General features: G+C 37.3%; 3 protein-coding genes and 1 non-coding gene across 4 annotated transcripts; 3 read left to right on the top strand and 1 right to left on the bottom strand.

Moving 5' to 3' along the window:
* The first annotated feature begins 737 nt into the window (after positions 1-737).
* Positions 738-7,521, top strand: stac3 (SH3 and cysteine rich domain 3). The gene is made up of 13 exons (XM_067528481.1): positions 738-1,084; positions 1,837-1,872; positions 2,390-2,468; positions 2,790-2,946; positions 4,516-4,613; positions 4,739-4,799; positions 5,147-5,244; positions 5,389-5,458; positions 5,617-5,666; positions 5,804-5,886; positions 6,059-6,110; positions 6,256-6,393; positions 6,630-7,521. The coding sequence occupies exons 2-13, from the start codon at positions 1,865-1,867 to the stop codon at positions 6,735-6,737; spliced, it is 1,002 nt and encodes a 333-aa protein (XP_067384582.1). The 5' UTR covers positions 738-1,084; positions 1,837-1,864; the 3' UTR covers positions 6,738-7,521.
* A 1,059-nt stretch (positions 7,522-8,580) lies between these two features.
* LOC137140349 (U5 spliceosomal RNA) lies at positions 8,581-8,693 on the bottom strand. Its single transcript, XR_010916448.1, has one exon. It is a non-coding gene; the product is annotated as a U5 spliceosomal RNA (small nuclear RNA).
* A 2,798-nt stretch (positions 8,694-11,491) lies between these two features.
* Positions 11,492-17,033, top strand: LOC137139940 (neurexophilin-2-like). The gene is made up of 2 exons (XM_067527866.1): positions 11,492-11,734; positions 15,837-17,033. Exons 1-2 carry the CDS (start codon positions 11,648-11,650, stop codon positions 16,677-16,679), a joined length of 930 nt encoding a protein of 309 aa, XP_067383967.1. The 5' UTR covers positions 11,492-11,647; the 3' UTR covers positions 16,680-17,033.
* Positions 17,034-17,085: 52 nt separating this feature from the next.
* On the top strand, positions 17,086-27,639 carry LOC137139939 (serine hydroxymethyltransferase, mitochondrial-like). Its single transcript, XM_067527865.1, has 12 exons — positions 17,086-17,308; positions 18,387-18,581; positions 21,499-21,578; positions 21,774-21,974; positions 23,165-23,246; positions 23,380-23,502; positions 23,729-23,868; positions 24,182-24,344; positions 24,503-24,602; positions 25,365-25,520; positions 25,838-25,945; positions 26,817-27,639. The coding sequence occupies exons 1-12, from the start codon at positions 17,186-17,188 to the stop codon at positions 26,942-26,944; spliced, it is 1,599 nt and encodes a 532-aa protein (XP_067383966.1). The 5' UTR covers positions 17,086-17,185; the 3' UTR covers positions 26,945-27,639.

Consider the following 27,639-nt stretch of genomic DNA (forward strand, 5'->3'; position numbering starts at 1 on the left):
AGTCTGTCCCCCATAAAATTAAGGGGTGATGTAATTTATGTCACAAATACATAAACACAGAAAGCATAAATGGGCCTATGTACTAATAACTGTACCTTATTAAGGTGTTAAAACGGATGGTTCATACACAATGAACACATAATGGGAAAAGGGGGTGACCAGTAGTTCCCACACCCCATGATTGCCCCAGAACCTTTAAATCAGTGGTTACCTACACTGGTCTTCAGAGGCCCCTGTCTGCTTGTTTTCCTACTGTCCCTACCAAACTGGTGCCCTGCCCAGTGCTCATTACTTTGATCAGGTTTGTTCATTCAATCAGAAGTTGGAAGATGCCAATTTGCTTTGTCTTTCCCCCACACTACCCTAATATGAGATGGTATCTTCTGAGTGCCTGAACATACCTGATCCAATTAATAGAAAATTGGTAGGGCACTAGTTGGGTAAAGACAGTAGGAAAACAAGCAGGACAGGAGGTCCCTGAGGACCAGGGTAGTTATCCACTGCTCTGAATGGTTAAACTAGTGACACGCAAAACAATGCAGAACATTGTTTTGGATCTCCATGAGATAAAAGAATAAAAAAATGTGTCTGTGTGTGTTTCTGTGAACAAGTATGTATATAGTACGTGTGTGATGAAGAGACAGGGAAAGAAAGTATCTGATTTCTCCTCGTCATTGGTCCTCAGTCTGAAGTCCCCAGCTGTCGCAAACTGTCAACTTGACACCCGAGTGCTAGCCTAGCTTGCACACAAATACACAATCAGACACACAAAAGCATCGGTAATTACAGTAAGTAAACAAATACAGATATGTGCTCACTTAGCCTGAAATAACCTGGAAATTACCTGAAAAGAGAATAAACTGTAAAGGGGATAAAGAAAGGGGACCAGACTGTGCAGTTGACGCAGAATCCAGAGAATCCAGAGGGCCTGAAGTGAGGAGGCAGGTTGGACAACTGGTTTGTTGGACTCATTTCCACTGGCCTCACAGTACTTCGGCTACTGTCAGCAACTGAAGAACTCATTCACAGAAAATCACCAACAAACTGGAATTCTAATTTCTTCTGTGTGAAGTTTTATAAACAGGTATGCTCCAGTATATATTTAAAGTTTTTTAATAATTGTATTACTGTTATTTAGTTAATGTTGGTCAGTTTATTTGTATTAATTTCAGAGTCACATAAGGTTTGAAACATGATTAATAATACTAGGAATAATTTTGCTAGTTCACAAACATTTATTTTTGCTTCTGTCACTTTTACAAGATTGTTTTGTTTTGTTTCCTTACTGGCAGAGTCAAATTTAGCTGTGATGAGATTGAATTTCACAACCCTAGAATAGTTTGGGTCAAGTGCATTTATATGGTCTGAATGTATGCAGGGCCACAGCCACATGTAACTGTATGTGTCCATACAGACATAAAAATGCAGTATCTATATCTGCATCTGTTGTACGTGTCTGTTTGTATCATTGTGTATATTATCCTGAAACTAGTTTTAACATTAAAAATACAAATACTTAAGGTTTCATTTTAAATAAAGTAATTTAATAGTAATAAAGTAATTTCCTGCCTATTTAATCTAACTGTACTTAAATAAAAATATGCACATGTGACTGGTGAAAAGAGTGTTTTTTTTTTGACTGTATTCGAAAAACAAGACAATATTTGGATTTGATTTTAATTAGGTGCTTACTTTACAAATTTACCAAATGTATTAAATCATTTCAACTGCACTGCTTACTGCAATGTATAGCTGATATTATTCATTTGCATTAGTTGATGTACAACTCTTGACAATTATTGGAATAAAAACAAATAAATTATTTTATCTTTGTAGGTCAAAAACTACTGAAAGTGTAAATACCATGGATGAGTGAGTATTTCTTCCTGGTGTAAAAGTCATGATTCGCATGTTTAATTTGGCATGTGTTTTATGTTGGATGCCATTCCTGACACAACCCTCTGCATTTATCCAGAGGAGACTGGCACAAGAATGAAGAATTGAAATTTTCTATTTCTTTTTCTATTTCTTCCTGAAATATGTTCTATTACCTCTTCAAAACTATTGTTTATTGATTATTTGCTAGCCTGCACCTCGTTACCATCTCCATGAAGGTGTGCATTACAAAATGTATGGAAAGAATCTGCCAGATCAAATATTCACGCACCTATTATACATGTCTATGACATCAGGTTACTCCATGGGATTATCCGTTGAAAACCTGATAGCTGCAGCACTGGCAATATTTATGTTCACATGTCCTGTTTAAGTATTATGTTCAGGGCTGAGTCTAAATTTAACACTTTTAAGAGACAAATTTCACGAGGTATATACCTGCATGATCATAGTCTTTGTGTTTTGTTTCCCTGTGTGTGTGTGTGTGTCTTAGGGAGGATGACAAACACTCTTTGGATATCCACGACAACCCTCCGGCTCCTGACAATGTAGTGAAGGAGGAAGGAGACACTGTGAGTGACAGCAGCATGGCAGCTCCCCACTGTTAATGGTGCCATTCCTGGGCAGTTTAAAATAGCCACCAGCTGGGACAGGAACAGTGTGCTGCATCAACTGGAAAAATATGAGCTCTGACCTTGGTGCCATTGTCTTTTATCCCTAGTGAGATTACTGCCTGACACTGCAGGGCAGGACAACTTGTCGCAGAAAAACTCTACACAATCTTGACATTTAATCATGGCACTTTGATTATACACAACACTTTTTTTTTCATATAACCATATATTTACATGAACCCAGTCTACATTAAGTCATTCCTTCCCATGTGTCTCCAGGTCTATTTCATATATGAGGAGGAGGTGGAGGTGGAGGAGAAGGAACCAGAACCTCCTCCAGAGCCAGTTTTTCGGGTCAATGACAAACCCCATAAGTTCAAGGACCATTACTGCAAGAAACCCAAGTTCTGTGATGTCTGTGCTCGCATGATAGTCTGTATGTACTGGAAATTATATACAAAAATATATATGCAAACACTAACAACCACATATTATAGAATTTAAAGAGGAAAATAATAAACCCAAATTAATCAAGTCAATTTAAAACAACCTTTAATGGAAACATACATGTCAGCACACTTCCTCCACAATCCAGTGAGTAGTAATACATATAATACATATGTAATTTGAATACATATAAGGAACAATTACAGTATCAGGGATGGTTGAGGCAAAGGATTCATTCATCGCTTTAACCTCTAGGGATAAAATCCTAAACGTGCAACATTAGAGACTTAGAACTTATGTTGTGTCTCTATTTGAACATATACAGAGAAAACGGCTGATTGTACACATAAAATGCATTGTAATAACTTCATAAAGTACCTATCTCTAATGTATGATGTCGCAGTATTTGATGAAAAACATGTCTGACCTATCCTGGGTAACTTATACCTCATGTTGCTTTAATGGCAACTTCACTAATTTTTAACTTCCCATAGCTTAAGTTAAACCTCTCTCTGACTTCCCTATAGTAAAATATCTCTGGAAAACGCCTCCAGATGACATCACTTGAAGGAACCTTCAGTTTGAATTATGTCATCTCATTGCTCACATTATGGAAGTTGTTATTATGGTCAACCTGTTTTTCCAGAGCTCCCCAGAGCAGAACTCCTAATGATGTAAAACTCTTCCGAGTGATGTTGTTTGGAGGCATTTTTCAGCCAGAAGAAGAGAAATATTTTCAAATAGGCAAGGGAGAGAATTTTAAAAGCATTATTGTATATTTACACCATAAACTAAAGCCATGGGACGCAAGACGAAAATTGGTGAAGGCTTTTGACTGTCACCACATCTGATAATCAAAGTTACTACTTTTATGCTTTTCATTTTTAAAGATGATTCACCGCCATGCTGGGGTGCTAAGCCTATCATAATAGTTGCAGTGTCCACAGTAAGAATTGCCCTTGGGTTTTCAGAGCCAGATGTGCCTTTTCTGAGATGATAACTCTGGAGCCAGTTGATTTGAAGGTTCAGAGAAGGAAAAATGAGCCAATTGATGCTTGTTTAATTTGGACATCCTCTCTGTCCTAAAATGTGACAAAACAAGGATTTTCAGGATGTTTTTACTTTTTTGACAGAGTAGTCAAAAGGGTGCAGTAGTCAAAGAGTGCAAATACTCCTGCTGCAGATCTCTTGTCTTGCAGCTCCCCAGCTTTAAACCCTGCTGTTAACAGACTTTGAGTTAAATTCTTTATAAGAGTTATAACAACAGTTCTTTGTCTTTCATTATATTGACATAGTGATCAATCATTAGTGTTAAAAACTATATTTTTAACGATCAACTCGAGTGCCTGGAATTAGATTTCTTTTGTACAACATCATGAATGAGGGCATATGTTTCGTTCCCTTTCCTTTTAAGCACTGCTGCTTCTTAGAAATACCAATTATTTATTTATTTTTTATTTTTTTAAACAGGATAATCTATATTTGATGATGCCCACATTTAACTATTGAGCTTTGGGATCTGATGGGTCCCATGTACATTCTTTTGCTCACCTTTCAGTGAACAACAAATTTGCTCTGAGGTGTAAAAACTGCAAGACCAACATCCACCATTCATGTCAGTCCTATGTTGAGTTCCAGAGATGCTTTGGCAAAATTGTGAGTTAATTACTTGTAAAATCTCTAGTAGGCTAGGAAAATGCATAAAATTCTCATTCGTTTGCCCTCGGTGAGATCGATATTGATTACATGACACCTTGATATTCTCCATTCGCTCCCTATAGCCGCCTGGCTTCAGAAGGGCCTACAGCTCCCCCCTGTACAGCAGTGACCAACCAGATTCAAGTGAGTCCACAAAATCAGCAGCAAACATTACGTTTTTGTGGTTTTAGTAACTTAAACAATGTATTTACAAAGAACAAACTACATGACAGCATGGAGAAGGCTTTGGAACTGAATTTTAGTCCAAACTCAATTTAATAGAAAACAGACTTGGCCTCATGACCAGTATTTCTTGAACCCAGGATACAGACCTTATACATTGGATTATTGTCTCTGGAAATATTCACGTAAAACACTACAGGGTACAATAAGAAATGGACTATAAATAAATTAGTATATCCTATTTGTGAACATGCATAATATTATTATCTGTTCTAATAATTATTATTACCAACCCTGTCCTCAATCAGACAACCCAAACCGGAACGACCCCGTCTTTGACACCCTGCGGGTCGGTGTCATTATGGCAAATAAGGAGCGTAAGAAGAATGAAAATGACAAAAAAAATGTGTGTACAATACTCTTTTACACAAAAATGTAGCTTGTTCATTTACTGATTTACATCTCAAACAGTCTAGTCAACCTTTGAAAGAAGTATATTGATAAGATATTTTTGTCTACAGTGCTGAATTTGACATGTTTTGTTCTCTAGATAATGATGATGATGGAGGAAGAGGAAGAAGAGAACCAACAACCCAAAGAGAATGAGGAAGGAGGAGAAGGTACAAAGAAGTGCACACTCAACTGAAGTTGTATTGTGTGATGTGTTGATTGTGCAGGAAAATAACATCAATAAGCCACACTTTCAACATTAGCATAGTGAAAGATTATATTAAAGTGTCAGTTTTTAAGCTCCTGAATTAATCTGATTTTTGTACAGGAAAGCCTGATGATAAGAAGGACAAAGGTGGAGACAAAGCAGATGAAAAGGTGAGAAAGGTTAAAGGTTAATCAGCTGGTCAGTTACTTTGACCCGCTAATGTTTTACCAGCTGTAACACCATGGATGCACTTCTTTTTTTACATCACGTGCCGTGTGCGTTTGCATCTGTGCTGTTTTGTCGCCAGAGTAAAGGTACATTCTCCCAGTCCCACTATTATCTGGCTCTCTACCGCTTCAAGGCTATCGAGAAAGACGACCTCGACTTCCAGTATGTGTGAAAGACACAAACAACATACAATGGTTACGCACAGTATAAAGCATTTACTCTTTTTATTTACTCATAAATCAACATTAATTTTCATTAGGGACCTTTCAATGTTAAAATTTTATGATTAATCAAGACGCCAGTGAAATGTATCATGTCTGTGTTTGTGTACTAGCCCTGGTGATCGGATCACAGTACTGGATGACTCCAATGAAGAGTGGTGGAGGGTGAGTTCAATGTCATGCTTAAGCTTTCATCTTTATCTCTAAAGTTTCTTTTTAAGTTGGCAATACCTGTGTGTTTCTAAGTTGTTGTTTTTTTTTTTACTTCCTGTGTAAGGTAAACTCAGAGTCAGTTCATGTTATTTTTTAGGGAAAGATGGGGGAGAAGACTGGTTATTTTCCCACCAACTACCTCATAAAAGTGCGTGCATCTGAAAGAGTTTACAAAGTGACACGCTCCTTTGTAGGGAACAGAGAGATGGGACAAATAACACTGAAGAAAGATCAGGTACTAATGTTTGTCATGTATTAGTTTGTTAGTGTAAGTTAAAGGAGAATTATTACAAATATATATCTATTTTTGGAGATCACAGGTAATAAATGCATTAAGTATTGCCAGATTGCCCAAAAAACAAATAGCTGCTAACACTGTAGCCCTCTAAGTATCAGTAGATAAAGTGATGCGTGGTGTCATGCCATGTCAACTTGTTAGTCTCTGAGAGTGTTTTTAACACTGTTTTTCAGATTGTGGTAAAAAAAGGAGATGAGAAAGGCGGCTACTTGAAAGTCAGCACTGGACGCAAGCTGGGCTACTTCCCTGCTGATCTGCTGGAAGAGATCACACTGACATAAAAACCACACTATACAATTAAAAAGAACTGTGACGCAAATAACAGCACAAAGTGTGAGGGTGAGGGACTTTTTTTTTAGTAATTTCCTCTCTTAGCTAAAATTAAATCAAACATTGCCGATTGTGTCCATCACAGTACAAAGATACTGTATCTGCTGTTCTGTATTTGTGCCGTTGACTCAAAGGGAAGCATGAAATAGTATAGATTAAAAATCTGATAGTTTGAAGAAAAAAAAACACACATTCAATTTATATGTCGAGTGTTGTATCTGTTTTGTTTTGAGTTGCATAGTAACACACATGCAGAGATGCTTTATTTTCTGCTAATTCTACAGACCTGAAGGTCTTGCAAAAGGTCACATGGCAGCAGTTTTTTAATGCATACAAAGGAAGACATTTAACAAAGGCTCAATATAACATTAAACAAATGCCTTCATCTATTTCTAAATGTTAACTTAAGCCAATTATTCCCTGATATCTAACATTACTGTTAATTTACAAATTAATTTTTACATCATGTGTTTGCATGGTTATTTTTTAATTCAATTATAATTATTGTCAAAATATTTAATAACTTGCTTAACACGTCTGTTTTGATTACATAAATTGAGATTACAAAGCCATTTGAACAAGTACGTGAATAAAAAAAAAGATTGAAATGCGGAAACAACGTTGTGCCCCATAGAAACTGAGGAAAAGCTGGAATAATGTTTTCTGCTTATAGAATTTGTCAAATGCCTGAAGTATAAATATTTTAAATATTAAATGTGAAGTGCACTTAAAATCCATCCGTGAAACTTTGTTTTAAATGTTTCCAAAAGGCAACAATTGTATCTAGAACATCAAATAAGAAGCACAAAGGCCTCTCTCGCTGTGGCTTTGTATGACATACAGTGTTGACAGTACGGATTACATTAATTACATAATTGCATTTTTCACTCTCCACTGTTAAAGTGTGGAGTGAGTCATGCAGCCAGTGAACTCAAAGTCATGGTTAATCTATAGAAAATCAGAATTTGGCACTTTTTATTTCAGCTAGAGTGATTTGCGTTGACATCCCTCATACATTCATTTTTCCACATATGTGTGACCGTATGTTTTATGCTGCAGGTTCGTGCAAAATGCAGCTGCAGCTGTGCATGGTGCTGGTGGTTAGATGTCCCGAATCTTTGCCTCTGCTCACTGTTCTTGTATTCTCGACATACAGTATGTTGCAAACAACTTTACTGACACCATCATCACTGGTGGTAAACGATTTCCATTTCCACTCTTGACATTCAAGAAAAGGCCATAACAAGGACACCCAGTCATACATCTATCGTGTTTTTTATGTTTTCATATCCTAACAATGAAAACATTGTGATATACACCATACTATTTATCTCGACATGTAACTCGTTTGAAATGTTCAAATCAACTGGTCTGCTTGCTGGATTTGTTAAGATAATTAAAAACACAGAAACGTGTGTTTGTGGGATCGATGCTGAGAAGTTTTGCAATTCGAAACTATTTTAACCCGTGCTTGGAGTGTTTAGTTCAGTTGGCAGTGTGCGCCATCTCGTGGACATAGTCACGTAATACAAATGGATTCAGTGTCTTGCCTGGATGGCACTTATTTAAGAAGGTAACCGTTTCATAAGACAAGACGCGGCAAAGCCACAATGTGCAATGAGCAAAGTAACCGACGCTTAACGAATCTTTTCTGTGAATCTCCCAAGCACCGTTTGTTTCATAGACAGCCCAGTGTCGTGTGTCTCTTAAAGTCTGAAGACGCAACCAACCGTATATCGTGTTTCTAAGTTATGCAAGCATAAAGACATTAATATTATTTTCACAGCAGCAGGAAGCCCCGCGTGAGCAGAGCATCAAAAAATTGGATAAAGCTCTTGTTGTTCCTCTCCACGGAAATCTTTAGTAAAAGGCGAAAGATTTATACGATCTGAAGAGAAACAAGAGTGTATGACTATTTCCGTGCCGATTTGCTTAGCCCATTCCACGTCTCATCGTCCTCGCTTAGGGTTTCCCTTATCATGGGGGGGAAAAAAAATAAATAATTGAAATTATTTTGAATGCGGAAGTATAAACTCCTAACATTTGTGATTGATCAAATCATACCCTAACATAAGACAAACATAAAGATAACTACATAACAGTGTAGTCTGGAACTAAATTTACGTGCGCTATGCACTATGGGAATATGGCGAATATGACCACGCCCCCGCCGTAGTTTGGAAAAAAAATAAAACTAATCCCTTCACTTTCGACGAACGATTATGTGGCTGTTAAATCAAGCAAGGACGAAAACAGCTATGTCTATGAAATTCTATCATTTTTCTTCTGTTTGCGCTTATTTCTTAGTACGCATGCGTCCACAGACAAACCACTGCCATCACGCTGTTCCTAGTTGTTTGCGGACTTCCCATTCGTACTTTGATAATATATATTTAATTATAACGCTATGTAATTCATGCTAACTGAATACTTTGCCACAACCAATTTAAACAAATGTTTCAAAACGATGTCTATGTGCACTTACTTCTCATTCATTTGTGAAAATCCGTATTTAGAAGCAAAGACACAGGGACTCAAATAACTATCTTTTAGGTTGGCTGCTTAAGGCTCTATCAAGTTTTTACATATCAAATATTATATATAAACTGTTCAAGCGTGCTATGATTGTTTTCATTATATGAATATATATGCAAGACACAATGAAATTGAAACCCTGGTCAGTGAAAAAGGATAATGTATTTTAAATAATAAATAATATATAATAAATCCCATGCATTAACTACAACCAAAGATGATGCCTAGTTAATCAGATAATCAATTTACAAACACAAGTGTTCCTATTATCACTTTTATGAACATGGTGGCCTTTGAATTCAATATTGAAAAAATAATTGATTAGACAGGATTACAGGGATGAACAAGTCTTTTACTGAATGTTTGGCTTTTCTTAATTTAAGCTGACTCGCTGTAGCACGGCCTTTTCAACTGCCACCCTCACAATTCCACAGGATTTGGACATTCACACGAGCATTAATGCTAACTGTTAATTGATAATGTCTAACACTTCTAGCTTATAGACAGCTCCCACACTTGGATGCAAATGCCACTTTATATTTTCATCTGCAACCCAAACACAGGCCCACTAACTCTGGCTGCACTCTAAAATTGTTATTAAGCAACCATTGCTACTAAGCTCATAGATACTAAGGTGCAAATCATAACTACTTCCAGTGTTCCAAGTGAAGCTCTAAAATATGTGTAGCAATTCAGATAAAAAAAAACAATAAATATAAATAAACAAAAAATGTTCCCCAATCACCCCTCCTTCAGGTGGGCTTTTTCCTTCTTGGGTCCTCTACCAGAGGCCTAGGAGCTTGAGGGTCCTGTGCAGTATTTTAGCTGTTCCTAGGACTGCACTCTTCTGGACAGATGGCTCACATGTTCTTCCTGAAATCTGCTGTAACCACATTCTACTTTTAGGAGACTGGGAAGCTGGTTCTGTTTCCTCAGCTGATCGTTACAACTATTGGGGTGAAGTAAGGACACTGACAATGTCAAAGCCCCCAGTTACCAAAGGGACCACTTGTGCCTTTTCTAACTCTTCTTTCAGCTTGGTATTTTTCCGGCGCTAAAACAAAACGAAAAAAGTGAAGGGGGTCCGAAACCCTTCTGAATGCACTGCATATATACATTTAGATATGTTCAATTACCTTAAGTCGAATCCTGATTTATTGCACCTTTGTTGACAACTTAGCGAGTTAACCTCGAAAAAAGGTCACAATTTCTGGCCAAGCTTGACAGGCACTATCTTGTCTGCAGCCCATCTTGTATTATTGTCCCCTTACCAGTTTTGAGTCTTGGGACCGGCACTGCATGCCTGGGGGTGGGGATGGGCTGTTAGAGGTTCAGTGTCTTGCCCAGGTTATACCTAGTTAGTGAATTTTTCTTAATATGTTAAAACCAATGTTTTTATGTTTACCTTATAGACAAATTGAGATAACTTCAGAATATTTTTTTAACTGTGATATAATTTGAAGACACCTCTGGGGTTTTTTCAATCATCAATTATTACATAAGGATAGCTAACAGCTAGCTGGCTTTAAACATTGAAGTGCTTGAACATGGTGTCTCTATTTACAGGCTCTCATTATGATTCTGTATTTACCACAACTTGTCTCGTTGGCTATGTGATTTGTTGGCTTTTACTTCCACTGATAGGATGCAGAGGCAGAATCTTAGCAGACTTGTCAGTGATTTTCTACATTTCCCAGAGAGAGTTCTTGTCATTTTGTCAGCCTCCCTGTGGCTAAAGTATGCAGGGACAGCGGGGAGAGCTGTCAAACTGTGCCCGCCTCAGAGCGCCTTTCCCTGGGTTGATGACTCATAATAAGGACCGGCCAGGTGGTGAAAATGAGCAAGGAGGCAAGTGAGGAGTTTGTGAATATTTAAAATGTCATAGTTTCCATGACAAATGTTACCAATTAGCCTATAACAAATCTGTGTTATTCTTCCTTGATTAATTCTTACTGAGCACATTTTTCCTGAGGCAATGCATTATTTAATTTTTTTGTCATGTTAAGTGTAGTAGTTTCGTGTTGAGTGTGCATGTGTGCGTGTGTATGTGTGTTTGTGTGTGTGCGGAGAGAGAGGATGAGAAAGAGAGAGAGAGACAGAGAGAGAGAGACAGAGAGAAAGAGAGAGAGAGAGAGAGAGAGAGAGAGAGATTGTGGGAGGGAAAAGGAGCACTGAGCTGAGCATTCACTCCAGAGCTTGGGGGGGGGCTTTGAGTCTCTCACTGCAGAATGTGTTTTCTACTTTTGAAGCAAGTGCAGGCTTTAACTCTATAAATCACAGCTTACTCACTCAGCAGATTTCCTGTAAAACAAACAAGACCTGCTGGATGGAGAAACGTTACTGCTGCTTCTGCAAAATGAGGACTCTTTGTTTGAACTTTGCCATCACCTGTCTGTGGCTTCTCCCATCAGCAGTGAGTATGATCTGTGAACAGCTCTTTGCTATGTTCTTGAGGCTCTGTGCTCATTATTAACACAAGGTGTTGTAGTGGTACTGCGAAGTATTCATTTAATGGAGATGAACTTACACATGTTGCTAATCGAGCAAGAAAAAAATAGAATTTTGTTCTTGCAAAAGAAGTAATATCAAATTTCTTCATTTTCACGCTTCATTTTAACTATACTGCAGTATTTTTTTCACAAATGAACAGTGGCCATTTTCATTTGTTTTTAATTTTTTAGGTGTGCTTAGTTGTGTTCATATTTTATATTATATTTTATAATATATCTATTTTGTGCTCTTAATGCTCTTAAAATATTAATTTCTTACAATTATTATTAGAAATGGTAGTTAAAAGGATTCTATAATATGATGACAGAGCAAATTGTAGACACAGGTACAAGCTCCAATAATTATTTTATTGGCATGACATGTGCCAAAGACTTGGTTTCTGCTGATTTGAGATGCAACTTGGTCTTTCATATCTTTCAGATGACATGTTTGAGCTATGTTGCTTTATTCAATTAACAAATGTGGCCCTGTGGTCTTTTATTACATGGCAAAATTGAGGCAGAATGGATATGTACCATTTTCAGAAATTTAATTTGTTCCACTCTTATGGTATGTGATTCTCTTCAAGGCATAATTATAATTTAATCTGGTCTCCTGTCTTTAATTTAACTTTTTTAACTTTGCTGGACCGGCAGCATTCTGTAATGTTTGTTACATTAACACAAAAACGGTCAGGTGAAATCTTAATGTCTAATTTTGTGCTTTCTTACGTGAATTAAGTGATTGTACTGCCTTTGTCAGTTTGAAAACATGTATTACCCTGGGGCTTAAGAAACCCTGTTACTTCATTGTTTTTATTGTTAAGTTGTGAAACACTGACACAGTAAGGATGTTTTTAGCTACTGGCAAAAATGTGCTCTCTGTCCTGAAAATGCAATTACCACCCTCAGTTTTCTCTGTTTTCTTGCCTCTGCTGGTGCGTTTGCACAGGTGTTGTGCTTGCATCCCCTCCATCACTGTTGCTCAGTTGCATTCAGTGTGCTGGCATCTTGACACAGAACCAGTGACACGGCTGTCACACAGTGGGCTCCAATTAGGGTAGGTGAGAACAGCACATAGCTGGAGATTTAGGCTTGTAACAATAGGCACAGCTGGAGCTCACTTGGTTACAGGAGAAGGCAGAGATTGGCACACAGAGATGGGGTGGTTAGGGGTGATGAATCCCACTTGTTGTGAGAAATAATGATACACTGGGAGCTATTTATTCAGATATCTGGGGGAGAATAACCTTAAATCTCTATCTGCCTGAAAATCACAATCAAGTTGTAAACAGCAAGTGCGAAGAGATTCTGTACAGCTCTCAGTTCTTTGACCTGCCTCCCATACTTTCACTTAACTCTTGAAGTGTTTTTAATGATAACAAAAATAAAGTCTGACATCTGAATTCACCTGACTTTTCAAGTGAACCAATTTCTACCTTTAACTTTTCAACTTCTGTTTCTATTTTATTATTGTGTCTTTATGTTACATTTAAATATATCAACGGTGCAGCAAATCTCAGAAGTCAGACAAACATCTTCACTAATGGCTGGATTTATTTGTGCATTTTAACAATGCATAGCTTATAATAAGCAATCATCAATCTAAACATCTAATCAATCTTCTAAACTTAATTTTCACAGTGGCTTTCATATTTTTTATCCAGTAATATATTTCAGAGGGGCATTCAGGTGGAATTAGCCATATTTCTGTAGGTTGCTGATGCTTTCTGCTCTGTGTGAGGTATAAAAAAACAAACTTTACCCCAATAAGAAATTCTGGAAATTCTAAATTCTACTTTTTAACATACCTTATACTTAAAGCAGTTAGTAATAATAAATGACAAAATTATATTTATATCATTTTGTTTAGTGTTTAACGTTGTAAAAAGGTAGGGAATTGGCAATTGTGTTAATTTATTATTTATTATATGAAACATTTTTACAGAGAAAAGAATAAGATGTGAAGACAGTAACAGAAAAAATTGGAAGGTGATTGGAAATGGTTTAAATAAAAGATATGAGATGACTGCAAAGAAAACTATGTTTTATATGAAATAATAACCGAGCAGGCTAAATCCTTTAACCCATATTAATTTCAAGTATGTAATCCACATGACTGTAACAATGGAAACTGTGATTTAGAAGGATGAGAGGTGATGAGAAAGGTTAGGGAGGAATCTATAGGTTTTTTGTGAAGGTTGACACGAGTTTGACACAGGACAAGCTAAACAGTTTTCACTTTTTAGTTTTCATACACTGAGTGCAATAAATGAGTTTCATTTTATTGATTCTCTCTCCAGTATTTTCAACCTGTGTGATGACCTGTGAGAAGATCTCTCTTTCTTACAATTTCCATTAAGCTATTAGATCCAGTCTATTATCAAGGTTGCATTGAAAAGAGATTTTTAGCAAGGGGTCCAGAGAGAGTATGGAAGAGGACAGCAGAATTAAAATGTGTTAATGGGAATATGAATGTGACTGTGTGTGCACGTCCCTTGTGTTAGTCCTTGCCCGAAGGAGCTGACCTGCAGTATTGATCACTGTCAATTTCAAGTGGTTCTCATTTAGAGGACTCGACACATCAAAGCGTAATTATTGGAATTGATTATTTGCTGCCTTATAATGTAGCTACAGTGAAACTGTCCTTCATTTATGGTCACCTATCCTGGTGATGTAAAAGGCTTTCTCTCTATCCTTTCTTGTCCTCTGTAATGCAGCCTATAATGATATGTTAGAATTCTTCAAAACCAAGTTTTGGGAATGAGGAATATTAATAATAATATAATAAACACATGTCTAGTATTACTAGTATTGAGTACAATTTAGCAAAAAATCATCTTAGATAAATAGATAGGACAACAAATGTAGTTTACTTTTGTCTGCTTGAAACCATAACTTACCACATTAAGACATCTTAACAATATAAACAATATAAGCATTGTTGAAGAATACAAATTACTAATTTAAGTACATCTTATTTTAATTTAGGTAAATCTAATTCATGTCTGTAACCAATGCGTACCTTTGTTGAAACGTTTTGCTTGCTCTAGGCTCCGGGTTCATACAGGCCATTTACTGGCCTTTGTAACATGCTTTGAATGATGGACAACTACAGTCCTTATTCTAAAGCAATTCTAAAGCTAATATGACACTTCAGGAGTCTGAGTTGCACATATAGTTTTTACTGTAACGTTGCCTCATTGCATTTCCACCCACATTGTTTCTAAGGTGAGCTGCAGTGGAATAATAGTAACACAAAGAGGGAGTTCTTTACTGAAGGACTGTACTGTAACTTTGAAGAAAAAAAAAACATTTTTTGAGCTTAAAGGGCAATATGATGTTGGAGCAGTTAGCACTGCTGTCTCACAGCTAAAAAGTCCATTGTTCCTATGTGGAGTTTGGATGTTCTCCTTGTGCTTGGCTGGGCCACCTCCCTAGTCCAAAAACATGCAGTTACTGTAGGTTAAACCTACAACATGCGGCTTATGGGAAGCAAGCAAGCTGTGGCATGAGACTTGAAATCAATCTGTGCAGGGTGCCAAATGATGATGCTGTGTCAAAGCCGGTGGCATTTCACAGATGCATGCACGGTACCCTATTGCTTCAGTATGTGATGCACAGGGTTTGACCTTCTATAACTGGTTATAAGGCCAAGCCTCGTTCAAAAATATCTCCTCACTACAACTGAGATAAATTATGATGCATAGCTCAGTGTCAGAGAAAACATCAACAAATCCTTCAATTGAAAGACTATAAAGAGTATAACATATCAGACATACAACAAGTTTATTTGTTCTCCGTACAAAACAGAAAAATCAGCAGTAAGTGGTCTGTTCCTATCACTCTGGATAATCCAAAGAACGCACTGGTGCAATGAAAACTAACCAACCAGTAGTACTAGATAACAGGTTGCCAGTGTGTGTTGGTTTGTTGTGTATTTGATCTAGTTCAACTGGCCCATTGAAAGCAAAAAAAATAAACGCTAAATAAGGTTTGCCCTTAATTTTGTTTTGCTATATGCAGGTCCAAGAAACAGCCAAGGTACTGGACTTTGTGAGTCCACAATGGAGGGAAGAGGAAGGAGGGAGAGCAATTGCTGTGGGGGCTGCATTAAAGGTAAAGCACATCTCTAAAGATTTACAGATCATCTCCACCAAACACAAAACACCAGCTTATGGCTCTCTTGGTCCCTATGGATGGCCTCAGAATTTCTCCCAGGCCCTGGATCAGTATCTGTACCGGCCACCCCCCAAGACCAAACCTCCTGCTAAAACATCTTCAAAGGCCAAGAAGATCCTGGGGTGGGGAGATTTTTACTTTAATGTGAAAACAGTGAAGTTCAGTCTCCTGGTGACGGGAAAAATTGTAGATCACATCAACGGCACGTTCAGTGTCTACTTCCGCCACAACTCTTCCCGCCTGGGGAACATATCTGTCAGTATCGTTCCACCCTCCAAAACTGTAGGATGGGAAGCTCTGGATACTGCAACCGAGAGCGCTTACACCAAAAACTCAGTTCTGGTTCCAGATGTGACCTCCCAGTTTCAGAGCCCTCCTCAGTCCACCACCTCCACCTTTACTGACCAGCAGAAGCAGCAGCATGATATGATGATGGTGAGCGAGCTCAACTGCCGGATTGAGTACCAGAGAACAAACCGGTCCAAGAAGACCAAGCCCTGCATGTATGACCCAGGCCAGACCTGCTACTCAGAAAACACCCAGTCCCAGGCTGCCTGGATCTGTGCCAAACCCTTTAAGGTTATATGCATTTTCATCGCCTTCACCGGCACTGATTACAGGCTGGTGCAGAAAGTTTGTCCGGACCACAACTTTCAGACGGAGCAGAACCAGCAGCACTTTGGATGATGGATTCTGGTAAAACTGAGACTTTTCATTCATCGTGCAAAGTCATGGGTCCAGGTTTCAAAATACGTTTCGACCTGACAGTTTTTATATGATGTTACAAACGCATTTTTAAAATGTCAGTAAGTGCAGTTTAACCCAAAACGTGTTAATGTGTTAATAGTGGAACATGTTTATGATGCGTTTTGATGTTGTCTGAAACTACACTCTTCCATCAGAAAGTTCCAAAAAGCAGTGATTTGATTTACTATATCACTTTCTGTGTAGTGTTTTATGAATTTTGTTTTAAATATACATTGAAGACTTTAAATCCCCTATTTGCTATTCACTGTTTGCAATTTGTGTTTTTGGGCTCATTAATAAAAGAAATTAGAGACATGTTTGTGGAACAGAATCATTTGTTGTTTTACAAACATGAACTGACTTTAAATGCTTGTGTGGCAGCAATGACTGATTAGGTTCCTCAAAGAGTGAAACAGAAGATTTTGAGTCACGGACACAAAGTGCGCATGTCCTTGGCTCCATTCCAGTTCCGATTTTGCCTTCACCCTTTGCACCTTGAAAGTTTTTTTGTTTTCCCAGATTCAGCTGTCACAGACATGCTTACCCTGTCTTTACGACAAACACTACGGGTGAGTACACTTTTAATAATGTATTTACTTTATAGCTTTTAAAACTATATACACCCATGCCCTTGTAACTGCATTAAAGGGTATTTTTTATTGCTCCTCAGAGCAGGTACTAATAAATCACTTATTCTTGCAAACTAGGTCAGCTTGTCACCCCAGGTCACCTGAGCCCTGATAGAAATATCTGGTTTAAAGATGCATGCTGTGTACATATTTTGTTGTAATGCACTCTTGTATTGTCAGTCCCGTTACGTAAGTGTCGCCATCCCTGTCTGATAACTGTCTCAGGTTGGTGAAAGAGTGCTGCTGTTTGCCTCAGAATATGTTTTGTTGTTAAAGGAAATTTAACAGTGCAGTCTGTGCTTTGTGTGATATTTAATATAGTCAAGGCTTAGAAAACATAATGAACACAAAAGATGAAAGGAAACTTGCTTCAACATATATTTATGCTTGTACAGTAATCTGTCTATTAGGCCAATGTAACACATAGTTATGTAACTATCATGCAGCTACAAGCTGCCTTCAACAAACAAGACCCTGATAACTAAGTCAGTGCATGTCTGGCCAGCCCACATTAGACTTTTCATGTCCAAGGTTTTCCATAACCGCTCCGGTGAATAACGCATTTGGTTTTTCACTGCCTTTCATTTAATGGATTGTTTAGAACATCAAAAGATGTATTATTCTAACTCCCTTGTTTGCAAACCCCCGGTGCAAAGTATTATAATTTTGAGTGATGAAAGTGTTTTTGCACAGCCTCACTCTTCTTGAGGTTTTCAAAAGACACCAAAGCAGCAATCTTGGACAACAACAACAACAAAAAATAACCCTTCAGAAACTTTTAAACTCTGCAATGTGAAAAGCACGATGGATTTTTGCACCAGATCCTGTGATTTGGTTTTTGTTTCTTCATTAGGTTTTTATTAACTGCATAGACTGGCACAGTCTATCCAGGGTTTTCCCAAACAGTATGGAGTCACTGAGAACAGTTTTACACACATTTTTTGACAATTACATTTTTTCAGTAAATGTTGACTGTATTGATTGTATTGTGTTTTCATTCAACTCACCGTCGCTGCAGCCTTTCTTCACCAGGGTTTCACGGTGTTTGGGCCAAGAGGCTCAGATCACTGCAGAGTCATGTAGGCGAAGCCTCAGCAGTGCAACAGCATGGACAGGACAGGAGAGCCTTGCCCAGGATGACCCGGAGATGTGGAGCCTCCTGCAGCAGGAGAAGGACAGACAGTGTCGGGGTCTGGAGCTCATTGCATCAGAGGTGAGAACATTAAAAAAGAGTGGAGATGTTTTGTGTTTCACTGATTTCATCCATATTCACATAGAAGTTTCCTTTAATGTGTACTGTTACATTTCTAACATTACGTGAAAAATGTAATTAAATTAACAATTATGTGTTGCCAGTGAAGCTAATTCAAACTGAACAATAAAATAATGAGATTTTGAATGATCCCAAGGATGAGATATTTCCTTCATTTAAATAATGAGGAAATTATATTTATTGTAAATGTTCCTGCAGGCCTGAACATACACACACACACACACACACACACACACACACACACACACACACACACACACACACACACACACACACACACACACACACACACACACTCTAGACATAAGAAGAGCAGGACTTCAGATTAATTTCAAAAGTGCAGTTCAACAACCTGTATCATCTTTTTCAAACTGAAGAAATCTGGAAAAAACATTTGTTTGTGAATTGTGAATGGATCACTGTTGATGTCTGGAAAGCAATCTTATGTCCATGTTTATTATTATTATTATTATTATTATTATGTTATGTTTATTATAGTTTTATTAATCATATTATTATACTGTTAGACAAATACAAATTAAAACCATAGGGAAAGAACAAATTATTAACTTTTAAATGATAAATTTGTTCCAAATGTTTTATCTTTATTTGCTCATCTAATTGTCAGGGACTACTGATGCAGTGGAGCATCAAGCAGAAAGCTAATTTGCTGTCTCTGATTAAGCTTTTTAATCAGAGTAATTAGTATAATTAAGCAGTGAATAAATAAGCTGTTTGATTGAAGTAGACATGGATGTTTAACTTTTAACACCATGTCATTGATGGTTTCAAGGACCTCTCCTACAAGCTCATCTCTTAGGACTAAAAACAGTCCATATTTACATCTTACATAATGCACACAATTATACTATATTTTATGTATTATCATCCGTGTAAATTACATGCAAATTGTATGTGAAATGTGATGCCTCATAACCATCAAGCCGACAAGAAAGGTCAAAAAGTGATGTTTTTAAATATTTGCCAATAGACTGAAACTGGAAACTGTGTGTTATGAAGGATTGTTGTAAATAAATTTGAAAAAAGGGTATATAGCTATAATATGTCTATTGACTTTTGGTGCGGAATGTATACAGTATATAAAAAAGTGTATTTTTATAATTTTATTAGAAGCTTGGGAATATGAATATATTTTTGTAATTGCTTTCTTTTTGCTGCAACATGTCTTTTAATGTTTTTTGCTGATGTATTTATAGAATTATCTTGTGCTATTCAGATGAGTTAACTGTCAACCATAGTGGAAACAATTTCATCGAAGATCGTCACGGCTTAACAGCCTCCCTTTAATTTGTACAACAACCACACTATGCAAAACTTAAAAGCTCAACAGTGAGTTTGCATTTGATCATTACCTGCTGGGAGTTTGACTCTAATGATGTTCAAAAAGACAAAAAGATGGTGCTAATTATCTTTTGTCCTTTTCTGTGGACAGAGGTGTTAACTTCCTGTCGCATGAAGGAAAGTAATAAAAATTATCTAAACTGTAGAGGAGGAATAACCAGTGTTATTGTGTCTGGAATTTAATTGTTTTCTTCACCAAGCTCACAAAGATTGACTTTGCATTTCCTTCATTCCAAGTCTCTGATTTCCTCTAAGTGGAAGCTGTGGTTAAAAAAGGAGGCTTTCAGTTTTTAGTCACCAGCAATTATGAATCCTCATCACTAGTTGCAATGACATCTGAAAGATTTTCATCCTCTTGTACAAGTACTGTCAGTCAGTCACCGCTGCAGGCTGAGTCCCAGTGGAGAGCTGTTGTGTTTTTTCTTCAGGAACACAGTCAAATGATCCCATTAGGTTCCATCACTGATTTCTACCATTGATCTCCACATCTTAATGTTAGACAGAGGAGGAGGGGTGATGTGTCTGTTGTGAAATGTCACAGAGAATATTTTATGTCAAATGGGAGACTGGTTTCAAATCCCACTGGGGTGATCGAGGGATCCCTAAACAGTGACAGTTTTAGTATAAAGACAAGGCAAAGAGAGAGGTGAGCAGGGTATAGTAAGACAGAGCGAAAAAATGTGCAGAAGTGAGAGTAGGAGAAAAAAAAGGCTAGAAAAATTCATTTACATTCATTTTCTTTTCTGCAGCTCTGACTCTCAAATGTCTTTGGGAGATTTGACAGTGCGCTGAACTCCACAGGGATTGAGTCTTAGTCAGATTCCTTATTTATTCATTCTAAGATTGCAATACTTTAATACTTTTATAGATAAGGAAATTTAACAAATTTGTGCAGCTTTAGATCATTCTGTAATGAACAGACATGCAACAAATTAAATATATTTCAATAAATTTGATTATGCTTGTCTAACTCTGGATCCTGTCTTACTGAGGAGATAATTGGAGGGAAATGGTCATAGGTAAATGCCTTTTTTAGTCAAGAGTCTAGATTGTGGTTGTCATTTTCTGCGCCTGTAAATTGGGTAAATAAATGTTGCATTTGGAAGGTGATAGTGTTCTCTGTGTGTGTGTGTGTGTGTGTATCTATCTATCTATCTATCTATCTATCTATCTATCTATCTATCTATGTATCCATGTATCTATCTATCTATCTATCTATCTATCTATCTATCTATCTATCTATCTATCTATCTATCTATCTATCTATCTATCTATCTATCTATCTATCTATCTATCTATCTATCTATGTATCCATGTATCTATCTATCTATCTATCTATCTATCTATCTATCTATCTATCTATCTATCTATCTATCTATCTATCTATCTATCTATCTATCTATCTATCTATCTATCTATCTATCTATCTATCTATCTATCTCTATATATATATGTGTGTGTGAATCTTGGTGATGACGCTTCTTTGCCCCTTCAGAACTTCTGCAGCCGTGCAGCGCTTGAGGCCCAGGGCTCCTGTCTGAACAACAAGTACTCTGAGGGATACCCAGGACAAAGGTAGCTGCACAGACAATATTTATAGTGCACGTGATTTATGGTAAGATTGTCACAGTCTATGATGTTAAGATGCACTTTGTGAAAGGCACTAATCAGCTGTTAGGTCCCATGTGTTATTTTAAAGGACAAAATAATTTAATCTATCTTTTAAAATGTTATTCATCAAACTTAACTGATGCATGTTGTCTGTGTCAGATATTATGGAGGCGCAGAGGTTGTAGACCAGATCGAGCTGTTGTGTCAGAAGCGAGCACTCAGAACCTTCAGTCTAGACTCAGATCTGTGGGGCGTCAATGTCCAGCCTTACTCTGGTTCCCCTGCTAACTTTGCAGCCTACACATCTGTTCTGCAGCCTCATGATCGCATAATGGGCCTGGATTTGCCCGATGGAGGACAGTGAGTGAACATTTTACTGTGGGTTCAGACCAGAGATTTTAAAATAGAAAACTTGGAAAGGAATTTACACTACTCTCTTCAGGGTGTTGATATGGATTTCCAGTTTGCAGAAGCAATTGTTACTCTGAGTCATTTGTTCCTCATACAGTTCCCTTAACTGTAAATAGATAAATCACATTTTGAGTTTTTTAATTGGTGTTCCTTTAAATTGTGTGTGTGTGTGTGTGTGTGTGTGTGTATGTGTGTGAGAGAGAGAGAGAGTGTGTCAAGCTGCTCCAAACTAATTGCCCTAAGTGGGAAATAAAATTGGTTTGTCTTGCATAGTTTTAGGTTGGTTTTAGTTTTTAGGTTAGTTTAAAATGGACAATTTCCATAGTTTTTTATTCAATCAATATACTTTTGTGGAGACAAAGATTAATTCACCTTTTTTCTACTCTTAGCTAGATATTAGACGAATGTGTAAATATTAAAAAAGTATTTATTGCAGAGTAATAGTGTGATACAGTGATGTCGCAGGGAATTCCTAACTATAAATTATTATTTTAATAAATGTTTTTAATGTCAGAAATGTTTTGACATATATAATTGCTACAGTTTTGTTGAACAAGCCATGACATTTTTTCTGTTTGATTTTGACATTTACTTGCACAAAACTGAATATTGTCATGGGACTTAATGTCATAAGGAACTAAATGACACAATATTAGTTCCACAGTCAGGAGCTGTCACTTCATTTCACCTATTTTAAGCACTTTACACAACTATGGAAACATGAAAATATATATTTTTTGCAATCTGACACCCAAATGTGCAAGTCTACTGCTTCAAACTGACTTTAGAATGATAACAGAAACTATGTAAAACCTATGTAATGGTACAGTAGTATGTGATGAGTAGATAAGCTTAAGGTAAAGTAAAGTGCTTTATTTGTCATTAGTGTACAACAAAATTGCATCAGATGGTCAGATGGAGGGTTAGTTACTGAAGATGAGCTGTAGATCAAGGTGAAAAAGAAAATATTTGGACTACATTGGATAAACATTTGGTAACATACAGGTCAGATGGACTAGAAACTAGGAACCCGAGAGCTCAGAATAAATTCACAATGCTGCAGAAGACTTTGCATGAGCTCTTCTTAGATATACTGTACGCTCACCCATCTACTGTTTTTTTATTTTGCAACATTTCAGTCTTACCCACGGCTACATGACAGACTCCAAGAGAATCTCAGCCACCTCCATCTACTTCGAATCGATGCCTTACAAGCTAGACGTGAGTAATTAGTTTCACTTTTTGTAGATTAGAAAATATGTTTTTTAGAAGAAGAAACAAAAAAGAAGCTTTGACTAAAAGATAGACTTTAAAAACATTTGAGTGATTTCGCTTTTATCCTGTGTAATCTCAGCCAGAAACAGGTTTGATAGATTATGATCAGCTGGAGAAAACAGCCCGACTCTTCAGACCCAGACTCATCATAGCAGGAACCAGCGCCTATGCTCGCCTCATCAACTACTCTCTCATGAAGAAGGTCCTTCTTAAGTCCTCTAAGTTCTGTTCTAATGAAGTGATAGTGTGTAGTGTTTTGTGGTAAACCAAACATAATTTAAAAAACTGTTTATTGGGTCCCTAAACTAAGAGAAGCAAATAATGAGAATATTAAATAAAAGAAACACAAATACAAACATAAATCAGCATTATACAATGAAAAAAGTCTAACGATATCTATTGCCACTCTCTATGACTGCGTGATTCAGCTGTGTGTGGAGCTAAATGCGTACCTGCTGGCAGACATGGCTCATATCAGTGGCCTGGTGGCAGCTGGAGCTGTTCCCTCTCCTTTTGAGCACGCCGACCTGGTCACTTCCACTACCCATAAGTCCCTGCGTGGGGCAAGGTGAGAATATGAATGTTATTGGTAAATTTTCTTTTCATTTGTATAGTAGATGTGTGTGTGTTCTATGTGGAAAAAATTTAGTTTTTCTCTTAAACCCATGTCAGTGTGTTGCCAGAACTGCACATTTTGTGCCTTTCCAATACTTGGACACACTGTTTAAAGGATTGCATTACTCTGTTGATGAACTAGACTGTTTTAAAGAATGGGAGAATGAATAATAACATTCCACAGGTGGAATAGCTATGCAAAATGATACTCTCTGTTTGTTAAAAATTATAAAGCATTTGTTAAGTTTTTTTCCTCTGTTCTACAGGGCTGGCCTGATTTTCTACCGGAAAGGTGTGCGGTCTGTGGATAAGAAAGGTCGGGAGGTGATTTATGATCTCCAGGACAAAGTGAACTTTGCTGTGTTCCCTTCACTACAGGGAGGGCCTCATAACCATGCCATTGCTGGGGTGGCTGTTGCCTTAAAACAGGTTCAAATTATATTTATTAATATGTAACACTGTCCTGCAAAAGGTTTTAAAAGATTGCTCAACAGAACATTTTAAGAAAAGGCTGGATTAGTAGGTGATTTATGGATCATATCAGTCCTAGTTGCTATTCTTACAAAGCATCTTTTTTATCTCTGCAGGCTTCCACTCCCATGTTCAAAGAGTACATTGCTCAAGTGCTGTTGAACGCCAAGACCATGGCCAATGCTCTGCTGAAGAAAGGCTACAACCTGGTGTCAGGTAGTGAAGCACATGAAGTGTTATTTGTAAAATAAAGATGCACTTCACAGTGAGTTTGAATTTGTACAAAAAATACATATAGTATAGGAAGTTTGTTTATGTTTTTTCACTTACTAGATTTAGTTGCATACATCCCTCCCTTCATCATCTGTAACTGCGTGTCCTGTTCAGGGTCACAGGGGCCAGACCTGTCCCACCTGTCACTGGGTGAGGGGTGGGGTACACTGTGGACAGGCCACCAACCTATCTCAGGGCCGACACTTAGAGACATGCACAGACAAACAAAAATTCATACTCACACCTACAGGCAATTTAGAGTCACCAACAAGCTAATATGCATTTCTTTGGACTGTGGGAGGAAACCAGCTGAGGAAGAACATGCAAACCCCATACAGAAAGGCTGCAGGCAGGGGGGGAATCAAACAGTGGACTTTCTAGCTATGAGGTGGCAGCACTAACCACTACACCACTGTACTGCGGATTTAGTTGCATCTACATGAATAATGCATTTCAACCAGTCAAATACTTGCCAACAGGTTTTTTTGTTTTGCTTTTTAATTCACTCCACTCATTGCACTCTATTGTTTTATGACTTTGGAAAAGTTACCTCAACCTTCACAGTCAAATGAAAAATTTTAATAGGAAGTGATGAAACTTTTATTTTTATTCCTGTCTGCATTAAGGTCTTTAGAGGTAGGGGAAAGGAATTTGTCTCATTGTTAGACCGAACTGAATATTTATCGTAGTCATTCCTCTTTTCAGGTGGAACGGACAATCACCTGGTCTTAGTTGACCTTCGACCTCATGGGATGGACGGGGCTCGGGCTGAAAGGGTCCTGGAGCTCGTGTCTATCACAGCCAACAAGAACACCTGCCCTGGAGACAAGAGTGCCCTCACTCCAGGAGGACTTAGACTCGGTACTCAAATTAATATAACATGTAAATGGGTTGTTCTTGCTGAGCAGCTGCTGGAGTGAAGGTTGTTTGGGCAGAATCTGTCAACCAGTCAGTCTTACCTGTATGATATGGAGCCTTTCGTCATTCATGTCTGATGTGCCTATGTTTGCTTTTGTCTGTCTGTATCAGTCTTTCTGTCAGCATGCCTCTTTCTACTGCACCAGTCTTAACCTCTTTATCAAGATTATAAACAGTGATTTATTAATATTCTCAACTCTTTTGAAAAAAAAATCTTAATTTTAATTTGATCTGTTTTTAATTTTACCACCTTTTTACAGGAACCCCGGCTTTAACCTCCCGACAGTTTAAGGAGGCAGACTTTGAGAAGGTTGTGGACTTTATTGATGAAGGGATTCAGATCGCGCTTGATGTGAAAAAGAAGACTGGTAAGAGGAGTAGTTTCTCCTTTATGTGCAACTTTGATCCAGTAAAAACAGTGTAGTAGACACATAGTGATGACATATACTTTGTTGAGACGGGTTTTCAGTAATTTATAAACAAGTGGAACTCTTGGTCATGTGACAAAAATTTCATGATAATGTTTTGTTTTTTCTTGAACAGGAGTGGATTATTCCTCACACCTCTAGCTATTAATAGCAACATGAATTGCACAAATTATTAGTGTACTCTAACCCTGATGTATTTTAGGAATAGTTCTGTAATCGTATTTTATAACATAGCATGATGAGGTCCTGAAGACAAAGTAAAAAGTCCTGGAGAAAGTCTTTGTTTCTCTCTGTTTGTTGTTTAAAAAAATAACCATAATTTTCAGTCCTTTTGTTTATGCAGTCTCTAACAAGTTTGAGACTCTTTTGCAGCTCTATATAATAGTTTAAAAAAGTAGATTTCTATAACTAACTACCATAATTCCAACATTTACTAGTACAGTAAAGTACTAAAAGTACTTTAGAAATTTTGCCTGCTGATATTGTTTTTCTCCCTTGTCCTGGCCATTAAAAAGTTGCTTCCTAACAGGTTTTTAAGGGACTGTATATAATGGAGGACAAAATCTACAGTGGTATAAATGACATTGGTATAGATGCATCAAAATTTAGAGTCTTTGTAGTAAAATGTGTATTTTTCCCTCTATCACTTACATCAAAATTAGATTAGGAAAGGGTCTTTAAGAACTGTAACAAATACTGTAAACAAAACCTGTTTTAGTGTAAATGTGTTTACCTGACTGCTGTTTCAAGACAGACTTGAAATTGTGTAAATCTCCCTTTAAAGTTGTTGCTCTTTTGCTACTCCTAACAGGAAATCTCTCAAGCTTCAAGTCCTTTCTGCTGCAGGACCCAAACATCGCGTCGCGCATCACAGAGCTCCGCCAGCGGGTGGAGCTCTTTGCCAGGCCCTTCCCAATGCCTGGATTCACTGACCACTGATGACTTCATAGACACAAAGGCAGTTTAGCCACTCCATTAAGGACATTTAATGATTGAAAGGGTTTTTTTATATTATGTTGCCATGAAAACAAGGTTTCCAAGCACTACCAGGCTTTTTTAAACTTCACTGGTCATTCCCATACCCACAGATGACATGAATAATATGTAATATTATGTAAACGATAAATAAAAAGTTATGAGATGAATTCTCACATCATGTTCAACTTAAACATCCAAAGAGGAAGCTGTAGAGTGATATCATAAAATAATTCCATATTCCTGATTTATTAAAAAATAATGACTACAGTAAAAAAAACTAAATGTATCTTATATCTACAGCACTTACTCACTTACTTACTGACAATAACTCTAATAAATTCTGAAAAAGGGGACTTAACATTATGTGTTACCTAAATGCACCTTATGAAGCATAGTGCATAATGTGGTCCAACATTTGCAAAAAAAATATATATTCACTAGGTTTTTCTACTGAAACAATATTTTTTTATTCTGCAATTATCTTGGGAAATTGTGCTTGTACCTACATACTAGACAGAATAATAATTTGTTTTATTTGTTTTAAGTGGTGCCGAGACAAATAAAGAGAATTTCCATATAGATGGAATTATATACATTATGTTAGTCAATACATTCAGCAGCTGCTGCCTTTTCTCTAATAAAGCCTTCACTTTGCA

This window comes from Channa argus, chromosome 13 (genome assembly GCF_033026475.1).
Source record: "Channa argus isolate prfri chromosome 13, Channa argus male v1.0, whole genome shotgun sequence".
NCBI lineage: Eukaryota > Metazoa > Chordata > Actinopteri > Anabantiformes > Channidae > Channa > Channa argus.